Source organism: Dipodomys merriami, unplaced genomic scaffold (genome assembly GCF_024711535.1).
Source record: "Dipodomys merriami isolate MVZ:Mamm:240054 unplaced genomic scaffold, mDipMer1.0.p SCAF_48, whole genome shotgun sequence".
Lineage (NCBI taxonomy): Eukaryota > Metazoa > Chordata > Mammalia > Rodentia > Heteromyidae > Dipodomys > Dipodomys merriami.
In genome coordinates this window covers 6,792,236-6,802,894 of record NW_027206046.1, presented here as the reverse complement: position 1 = coordinate 6,802,894, position 10,659 = coordinate 6,792,236, and the positions used below count along the sequence as shown (strand labels likewise).

At 41.3% G+C, this 10,659-nt stretch overlaps 1 protein-coding gene across 2 annotated transcripts in view; it reads right to left on the bottom strand.

The window, feature by feature from the left end:
• Positions 1 to 4,302: 4,302 nt before the first annotated feature.
• Positions 4,303 to 10,659, bottom strand: part of Ice2 (interactor of little elongation complex ELL subunit 2) — a 42,154-nt gene continuing 35,797 nt past the window's right edge. For both annotated transcript variants that reach the window (XM_069995268.1, XM_069995270.1), the window contains exon 16: positions 4,303 to 7,398. In XM_069995268.1, coding sequence (XP_069851369.1) covers positions 7,270 to 7,398 — 129 coding nt within the window. In that variant the 3' untranslated portion in view covers positions 4,303 to 7,269. The remainder of the gene's footprint in view (positions 7,399 to 10,659) is intronic.

Below are 10,659 nucleotides of genomic sequence, written 5' to 3'. Positions count from 1 at the left end.
TAAAAATATATATACTTATGGCATGCCATATATTGTCCAAATCAGGGCAAATATATCTTTAAAATTAAAAAAAAATTTTTTTTTGTTTTATGTGGTATCAAGGAGTCGAATCCAGGGCCTCATGCATGCTAGGCAAGCACTCTATCACTAAGCCACATGCCCAGCTCCATGTATCTATCTTTTTAAGAATTCATTAGTTGTGGTTAAAACCTTCAAAATCTTTTCTTCCAGCTTTAAAAAAATATACAGTATATTATATGTAACCCTACGTGCACTAGAACCCAGAACTTAACTCTCCTATCTTACTATATAACCTATTACCTGTTGACCAACAGTTCTCCTTTCTGTTGAACGCTCGTGGAACAAATGTAACTAGTCTCATGCAACTCCCCTGGACAGAATTTTCTCTTCACTTAGAGTTCCATCTAACAGGTTAACCCCAGATCCTTATAATTTAGTATTAGCATTTGAAGTTGGATGGATGAATTGCTGACAGGTGAGAACAGTAGTTCTGGAAAGACCAGACAGAAGTGTGACTGGCCTGTGTGTCCTTGGCATTGGAGAACATTCCAGGCAAATGGTGTGGCTTGCAGAGTCAAATAAGGGAGAGGTGTGTTGTTTGCAGCACACCAGCCATTGGATTTTCTTTTTCTTTTCTTTTTTTTTTTTTTTTTTGCTGCTGTTGGTGTTGCCCTAGGAAGAATGTGAGACTACATAGTGGGTCTAGACAAGTTTTCTGGCCAAGAAGAATGTTTTGAGAAAGGTTTCAAAACATTTAATCTGAATTGCTTTCTGTTAAAAAATTATTACTTTTCGTTAACACAGTATTGCTATGTAGCCCAGCCTGGCCTCAAACTCATGGACCTCCTGCCTCGGCCTCCCAAATGCTGGGATTATAGGTTCACATGATCATTGCAGGCCTTGTGTTATTCTTAAGTAAGGAGGAGTAACATTGTGTTGGCCATTAGTCTAAAATGGCACCCAAATCATAGAATTGTATTCTTTCTTTGTGATCAGTTGCTCAGTTATCCTTGGGAACAGAGTGATGGTCCAAAGTTGAGATGGAGACAACTTAGCTACATGCTGGTTAACGGGGAGTGCTTAGGTGTCAGCAGAAATTCCTACATGTTGATTGTGTCTAGAGTTGGCTCAGTCTTAGGCTAAGCACACAGTTGTATGGGGACACCATTATAGACTTCGAGCAGCCTTCTTTCTGCTTAGAAACTTATTGTGAACAATACAGACTTGAAACGTTGGATAGAATCTGTGGTGTTATAGTAAGGGTAGTAGGGATTTGGAGGAGAAAAACTTTGGGGAGCATTCCTTTTAGGGGGAGCTTCTTGCTGTGGACCTGAAGACAGAAATCTGATTTCCCCTCACTACAAGTCAGTTCTTTGGCTTTTTCTATGCATGTCTGAACAATGTGTTAGGAGATGAATATCCCATCTTGATAGGTCATAAATACATCATAAAGAAATTACATAAATGGTCATAAATGACATCTCTCCCCAGAAGAACCAGCTCTTCCATCCCCTATCTTGCTGCTACAATGCCTGAGTGCAATTGGCTCATTCATCCCCAGCTCCAGGGGGGCCTTGATGGGAGTCCCTCTCCTTTCCTCCTGGGATTTGTATAGAAACCCAGATCTAAGCCAGTAGCTATCTGGCAAACCCCTAGACTTAGTGACACAAAGAGGGAGATGTTTCTGGTCATAAAATAGTTCACTCAAACTGGCAAACAAGCATTGTACTACTAGAGTTACATCCTCAGCCCGTGCGTGTGCGTGTGTACCTGTGTGCACATGCACATGCACACATGCATTGGTCCTAGGGCTTGAGCTCAGGTTTTGTGTGCTGTCCCTGAGCATTTTTACTCTCACTTGAGCCACAGTTTCACTTCTGGCTTTATGGTGGTTAATTGGAGATAAGAGTTTCATGGACTTTACTTCCCTAGTAGGCTTCAAACAGCTTCTTGAGTAGCTGGGATTAAAGGCGTGAGCCACTGGTGCCTTGAAGCCCTAGTTTTTGACAGGGTCTTGTGCTAATTTTGCCTAGGCTGATCTTGCACTCAGATCCTCCTACCTCTCAAGCAGCTGGGAGACAGGTCCATGTGTTATCACCATGCCCACACAGAAAACTTTTAATCTGAAGTAATCTTATAAATGTTGAATAGGACATACAGCTCCTATAAAACTTTCATCAAGCCTCCCTAATGATTAAGCATTTCTCTGCCCAAAGCTTCCAACTTGAAAATAAATTGCAGATATAATGTTCCATTACTAATTACTTCTTTTGACATTTCCTAAAAATGGGACTACTCTGCTGTAACCATATCAGAATCAGGGACTCAGCATTGCTCTATCACTAACAAATCTACAAACTCCATTCAAGCTTTGCCAGTTGTTCCAGTAGTATCCTTTGTTGAACAAAGATCCAGACAGGGATCAAGTCATTCAGTCGTTTTTCTTTTGTTTTTTGGCCATGGGTCTTGAACTCAGGGCCTAGGTGCCATCCCTGAGTTTTTCTCAAGACTAGTGCGCTACCACTTTGAGCCACAGCTCCACTTCTGGTTTTCTGGTGGTTAATTGGAGATTAAGTGTCAGGGACTTTCCTGGCTCCTGAGTAACTAAGATTAACAGGTACAAGCCACCAGCACCCAGCACTCATAGTTGGTCTTCTAGAATCAGAAAGTTCCACAGTTTCTCTGCCTCTTCCAGGAAAGAGGAGTTGTTGAAGATTCCTGTTTTCTGCCCTGTTGCAGTCTGGGTTTCTCTGCTACATCTAGATTTATTGCCTGGAATATACCAAAGCAGTAGTCATGCTGTTCTTGGACATGGCAGTAAACACACTGTTGCATTTGTCTCATTACTTCTGTAGTAACTTTTATCCTTCGGTTAGGATAGTTTCTGCTAGGTTTCCACAGCCCTCCTTAATAGCTGTATTATTATTAAATAATAATTAGTTTGGAGGGAAGATTCTTTAGGGCTAAATGTACATATTCCTATAATCAGTTTTTTTCCCCCCACTAAGTTAGACTCTGCCAATTGCTCAACAATTATTACTCTAATGGCACCATAGGAGTGGTTTTTCCAATTCCATTCCATTTATTGGTTGGCATTGTACTGTAGAACAGAATGTTCCCTTCTTTCACATCTATTTATTCGTTTACATCAGTATGAACTCACCATTATGATTTTACTCAAAGGCTATTAGTGTGGTCACTTAATGCTCAGTTTTTCTTAGACTTGTCAGTTCATTTCTGTGCATTCTTCTGATATCCTCATCATTCTTTGTGCACTTTGTGGTACAACACAATGTTCCAAGACCCAGCCTTGAAATCTGTCATTTCTTCAAGGACTCGGATTTGGAAACCAGAATATGGTTACTTTGTGTTCTCATGGCTATGGGAGTGTCACTGCTTCTGGATCCTCTCAGCATGTATATGTTTTATACACAGCCAGAACTGTGGTACAGTCACTGTTCCTATCCTGTGTAGCCACCAAGGATCATGAATTTAATCTGGCACTTCTAATTCTAACCCCACACCACAGGGTTTATTCTTGCTTTTCCCTTTTCCATTATTCTCAATGCATGTATATACCTATTCCTCCCACTAGACAATCCTGAGGTCATAGGCCCCAAGGAAGGTAGAAGGAAGGTCTCAGACGATCCTGAATATCATCACATTACTATAGCCTGGGCTACTAATTAAAAAAAAAAAAAATCTAGAAAGTTATCCTGGTTCTGAAGCTAACAAGTCTAAGATCAAGGTGCTGGCATCTAGTGTGGGCCTTCTTGTTGTGTTCCCAAACGGTGGCAGTTAAATGTGCAAGTGCTGCTCATGTCTGTAATACTAGCTATTCAAGAGGCTGAGATCTGAGAATCGTGGTTTAAAGCCAGCCCAGGCAGAAAAGTCCATGAGACTCTTATCTCCAAGTAACTACCAGAAAACCAAAAGTGGCGTTATCGGTTAAAGTGGTAGAGAACTGGTCTTGAGCAAAAAGAGCTCAGGGACAGCATCCAGACCCTGAGTTCAAGGCCCACAACTGACCAATTTTTTAAAAAAAAGTGCAAGTGCTAAGATCCTATCTCAGCCTGCTGTGTAGCTAGGATTACAGGTAGAAGCCACAGGTACCCAGCCAACCTCCCCCACAGTGCTAATGCCAGACAGGTGTTTCACCACTGAGTTACATTTCCATCCTTGCCTTAAAAAAAAAAAAAAAATCTTGCCAATGTCATTTCCTCGCTTATAAATTCTTCATGCTGAAAATCAAGAGCATAAAATGTTACCAAATATGGGTTTACAAAAGGTTTTATTAACACAAATGGAAAACTAAATTATGTATTACTTGGGTTATTCAAATATATGGCTTAATTTAAAGTCAATCATTTGCAAACACATCTTAGTATAAAAAACAATGCTAAAAAAATGAGCCAGTTTAGCAGGCTGAGATATGAGGATTGGGGCTGAAAGCCAGCCTTGTGCACACAAATCCAGGACTCTATCTCCAATTAAGCAGCAAACTCTCAGACAGAAGGCATGGCTCAAGTGGTAGGGAAAGCAACTCAAGTGACAGCGAAGACCCTGAGTTCAAAATCCAGTACTGTATAAATAGTAAACAAACACATATGAACCAGGCATAGTGAGACAGGTGGCAGTTGGAGACATGAGGATTTCGAGTTGAAAGTCAACCTAGACTACTGCTTCAAAATGAAAAATTAAAAAAGCAAATTCTTTGTGGTATTTAGATGCCTGAAGTAATCTTTGTCTTTTTTTTTTTTTTTTTGAGTGAATTCCATGGGAATTCTGGCCACTTCCTGTCTTACTGCCAAAATGACTCACAACTAAAACATTTTTGGGATATGTGGACATGCAACAAAATAATTTTAAAAAAGGCCAAGTGTTTCAAAAAGGAAAAGCAGGATAAGAAAAATGAGATGGTAAACTCCACAAAAAAAATCTGCACTAATAATTTCATAGAAAATAACTTAACCAACCAAAAACTCAATTCAAAACACAAAATCTAGCAGTTGAGGGTCCAAAATAACTGTTGATTGAACCATTTAGAAAACTTTTAGGCTAAACTTTTTTTTTTTTTTTTTTGGTCTGGTTGTGGAGCCTGAACTCTGGGCCTGGGCGCTGTCCCTCAGCTCTTCAGTTCAAGGCTAGCACTCTACCACTTGAGCCACAGTGCCACTTCCGGCTTTTTTCTTTTTGCTTATGTGGTGCTGAGGAATCGAACCCAGGGCCTCAGGCATGCAAGGCAAGCACTCTACCACTGAGCCACCTTCTCAGCCCTAGGCTAAACTTTTTTTATTCTTGTTGGTTGTGGGCCTTGAACTCAGGATCTAGGCACTGTCCCTGAACTTTTTTGCTCAATGATAGTGCTCTACCACTTTGAAATACCACTCCACTTTAGGTTTACTGGTGGCTAATTGGAGATAAAAGTCTCATGGACTGTTGCTGGGAAGGTGGCTCAGTGGTAGAGTGCTTACCTGGCATGCATGAGGCCCTGGGTTCGATTCTTCAGCAACCACATAAGCAGAATAAGACGGAAGTGGTGCTATGGCTCAAGTGGTAGCCTTGAGCTGAAGAGCCGAGGCACAGTGCCCAGGCCCCCAGGGTTCAAGCCCCACAACTGACAGAAAAAAAAAAAAAAAAAAAAAAAAAAAGGAAGAAAAGAAAAAAAAAGTCTCATGGACTGTGATCCTCAGATCTCGGCCTCCTGAGTACCTAGGATGACAGGTGTGAGCCACCAGTGCCTGGCCTTAAGATGAACTTCCTATATTAACAAAGGACATATTTAAAAAAAAGTTTCCAAAGCAACAAAAATAGTGCCTTGGATCACAAAATTTATATTTTACCAATAATATATACATTTCCGACACTTAGAATACATTAAAGAGTAAAATTATATACATTCATGAGCAGTGTTACAAAAATTAGATCTTTCCCTTCTTTTGGGTGGAGGAATGAAGTTTGAACTCAGGGTCTCATGTTTGACAGGTGGGTACCCTACTACTTGCGCCTACCCCAGCTCATGGTCTGTTCCTTCTTAAGTCCAAATCAGCTAGAGTACATGTTATTTTCTAAATATTTAATGAGAATAGAAAGGGAAAACAAAACTCATGCTTTATAGCACATTGACCAAGTCAGCTGCTGTCACTAGTAAATTTCAGCACTTGGCCAGAACTAAATGCTGAAATCAAAATAGTTGCAGTCTTTGCTAAACCTTGTATCACAAAAATGGTTTTTAAAAAAACAAACTAAAGGGAGTCCATTACTATGTGTTAATTTGTGTGTGTGTGTGTGTGTGTGTGTTTTGCCAGTCCTGGGACTTGAACTCTGGTCTTGGGCACTGTCCCTGAGCTCCTTTTTTTTTTTTTTCCCCCTCCTCAAGGCTAGTACTGCACTCCTTGACCCACAGCGCCATTTCCAACTTTTTTTGTTATTAATTGGTGATGAGTCTCACAGACTTCCCTGCCCCAGCTGACTTTAACTTAAACCTTGATCCTCAGCCTCCTGAGTAGCTAGGATTACAGGTGTGAGCCACTAGCATCCAGTGGGAGATTTTGTTTTTACCTTTGGTTCTGCAATGTAATTTCAATAGGACTTTAAAGACATTACCTGTAATAATGATTATTTTTAAAGTAGAATAAAAACTTGAGCTGTGCAATGGGGACTCACATCTGTAATACTAGCTACTCAGGAAATCAAGATCTGAGGATCATAGTTCAAAGCCAGCCTGGGCAGGAAAGTCCATGAGACTCATATCTCCAAGTAGCCACCAAAAAGCTGGAAGTAGGGCTGTGGCTCAAGTGGAAGAGTGCTAGTCTTGAGCACAAAAACTCAGGCACAGCGCCCAGGCCCTAAACTGAATGTAGATGAGGGTTTATAATCCTCATTATTTCTGACAGTGGCAATAGATTGCAAATAAAACTTAAAAAAAAGCCGATACTTTTTCCTATTTCTAATTTTTAGAAAAGATATACTATAAAAATATTTTTTCTTTAGTTCCCAGCCACAATAATATTAACCATATCTAGATTCCACTCCAGTATCAAAAGTGAAGAGCTTAATTCTCCACTTCAGTTGACACAGTCCTTCTAACAGCCAGCAATCCCCAAGGCACTTTCTAAGGATTCTGAGACTATTGGAGGAAGAATGCTCTTCGTGCCTACTGATCTTCTGGGCACACTTCTCAAACTTTTCAAATTAGACAGCGTTGTAACTGGATTTTCTGAAATTTCGTTTTCCGTGGCACAGCCCTTAGGTTAGTTTTCTTTTATTTTGAGCCACTCCTTCATTTCCAACTTGCTGAGCAGGCAAGCAACTGCTTTTGGTTTCCATAGAAACAGGATTCCTGCGGCTGTGTGCAGGCATTCTTGGTCCGCCAGCCTAGACAAGCAAGCGAAGAGTAGAACAGCTGAAAACACTTACAACATACCTGCGCGTCAACTCTGTATTAGTGACATATGCGCCCCTCACCTTGGAAACCATCTTTTGTAAGATTAAAAATCTTCCCTAGTCAGTAGGCTGTTTGAAAAGACACAGTTTTAAAATACTAAACTTTCAAACAACAATCAGGGTGAAGAGACAGGGTTTTTGTAATAAATTGGGAATAGGTTGAAATGTTACATTGGAAAATGAAGAGATCATATGCCTTCTGGGGAATGTGTTTTCAGTACTTCTGCTGAAGGACAAGAGGAAGGAGGGATGAGAAACAAGCCAGTCAGAGGTGGGTAAAGAGGGAGAAGAAATTATATGCAGAAAATGAGGGCAGAAAAGAAGGTAAGGAGAGAAAATGGAGATGAAAAGAATAAGAAAAAAGAGCCCAAGAGAAAGAAGGAAAAAGAATATGAAGAAGTGAAAGAGAACCAGCTTAGGTAGAAAAGTTTGCAAAACTGAAAGGGCAAAAAATGTATTTTTTGATACTATACTTTAAAAACCTACATAATAAAATCAACATTTATTTAAGAAGGCCTCCCTGGAGTGTTGGCAATCAACAGCGATGGAGCTAATACCTCTTTCACTGCGGCTCATTTGAGGGCCATCAGAATCTAGTTCTCAAAATCAAACTTGTTCTAAGTCCCTGAATTTTCCAAATTGTACAAATATGCTTTTACCACCCATCCACCAAAATACCACCCATTTAGATCAGTAACAGTTTTAATTGCTGATTCAACTCAATTTCTAAAAATTATTCATATGGCTTCATCATCAAGAATTTCAATATCACGCTGTCCAGCTTTTGCCTTAATTTTTGTACTCTTCCTTGGTTTCAAGTTCCCAGTCTTCGTCCACTTCTGCACTACTCATGGCCCTCAGCAGGATGCTTAAGTATCTTGGTTTTTAGTAAAGATCTGACTCTGATTTCCCGGATGTTTCCTGAGGCTCTCCCTTTTGCTGTGCTGTGGCTTTCTCACAGTGATCTTGACACCGCTCTTGCTGGTCTCCTCTAGTGACAAGGGGGTGCTCAGCCCTGATCAAGCTTCCCGAGCCCCAGCCTTCCCAGAAGCTGTAATGGTGCATAATCTTTGGTTCAGGTGTGTCCCCTAGGTTAGCAAGGAAGGAGATGAGGGGCCTGTTAGTGGGTCATGGTCCTCCTGTACCAGAGAGGGGAACGACAAATTTGGAAGCCTGTGATGGTAGTTCTGAATCTTCATCTGGGAGGATGGGGGACCCTGCACAGCTAGAGCCCAGCTAGCACTCCTCTGCCCCCAACTCTCCCTCTTTAACTCTCACAGTCTAAGGAAGACAGGTCTGCCTATGATTCCCGTGTGAGTCATAGCCCTTTGTAAAGATGAGACCTGTTAATGCTGTCAATTCTCTGGCCACTCAGTGGGTAGTGGAGCAGGCCAGACTTCATAGATAACGACCAAAGCCGTGTGGCCTGAAGCCATTTCCCCAGAACTGGTCCACACCTATCTGGTTCTCTACCCTAGCCACTTGCATTCTTTGTTTCTTCATATCCTGCTTTCGGAGCCCATGTCTGGGGATGATACTGTAACTCCAAGCATATATGTAACTCCAAGCTCATAGCCTAGGCCAACAGAAGCAGTACCGGCAATGCTCCAAGGGGCTTATGGCTCTTTAAGAATGCTCAGACTCCAGCATGCACTACCATTTACTAGCTCTACTAGGGTGATTTGTCTTGCAGGGGGCAGAGGGAGAGAGGAGAGGGGTTAAATTATTAGAAAGGACAGCTTAAGTAGAGATTTCAGTCTGTGAATCTGTCCAAACCTGATAAACATTTCCAACATTCAGATTAGAAGAGTGCTGTGGTTTTGAGATATCTCTTGTCACTCTCCATTCAGCTGGTATTTCTTACAAAAAACACACTGACCTTACTCTAATATAGTGTGTGTGTGTGTGTGTGTGTGTGTGTGTGTGTGTGTGTGTGTGTGTGTACACACTGACCTTACTCTAATATAGTGTGTGTGTGTGTGTGTGTGTGTGTTAGATACAGTGAGTGTTGGTATTTGTGTGTATATAGGTGCCTGTCCTGGGCTTGAATTCAGGGCCTAGGTGCTGTCCCTGAGAATGTTTTGCTCAACACTGCCACTCTACCACTTGAGCCACAGCTCTGTTTCTGAATTTGGGGTGCTTAATTGGAGATAAGAGTTTCATAGCCGGGTGCTGGTGGCTCACACCTGCGATCCTAGCTACTCAGGAGGCTGAGATCTGAGGATCGCAGTTCAAAGCCAGCCCGGGCAGGAAAGTCCGTGAGACTCTAATCTCCAATAAACCACCAGAAAACTGGAAGTGGCGCTGTAGCTCAAGTGGTAGAGTGCTTGCCTTGAGCTGAAGAGCTGAGGGACAGCACTCAGGCCCAGAGTTCAAGCCACACAACCAACAACAACAAAAAAAAAGTTACAAAGCAAGAAACATTCAGTATTAATTTAGAGTCTAAATCGATAAGGAAAATATGAATTCCTTTTTTAAAAACACCTTGTACAAACAAAATATTCTTCCTTCCAACTAAGAGTTGTTTGGTGCCAAGGTATAAAACCCTTCATTTTCACTAAAAAGGAATAAGCTACCTCCACACAGAATTATATGTTATGCCTACAAAGACTGTAATCAGTGTTTCTAAATTAAAAAACAAACAAACCATTCTCTTGGAATATAGATATGGAAAACAAATCAATTATTTTTGTTACTTAAAACATTCCTTAGAACCAGGCATATGTGGCTCACGCCTGTAATCCTAGCTACTCAGGAGGCTGAGATCTGAGAATTGCAGTTCAAAGCTAGCCTAGGCAGGAAAGTCTGTGAGACTCTTATCTCTAATTAACCACCAGAAAACTGGAAGTGGTGCTGTGGCTCAAGTGGTAGAGCTGAGGGCCAGCGCCTAGGCCCAGAGTTCAAGCCCTATGATGGACCCCTCCCCCGCAAAAAAAAATTCCTTAGGTTATAAAAACTATTATTACTGGGCTGGGAAGTTGGCTCAATGGTAGAGCGTTAGCCTTAAGCTGAAGAGCTGAAGGACAGCACCTAGGCCCAGAGTTCAAGCCCCACGACCGACAAAACAAAAAACCAAAAAACTACTACTACTACATGTAAGCTAGACAGGCAACCGACTTTGTATATAAAATAACAATGCTAATGAATTTTCTCTAGTCTTCCACTGTTCTCAATTAATTAACCACACTTACG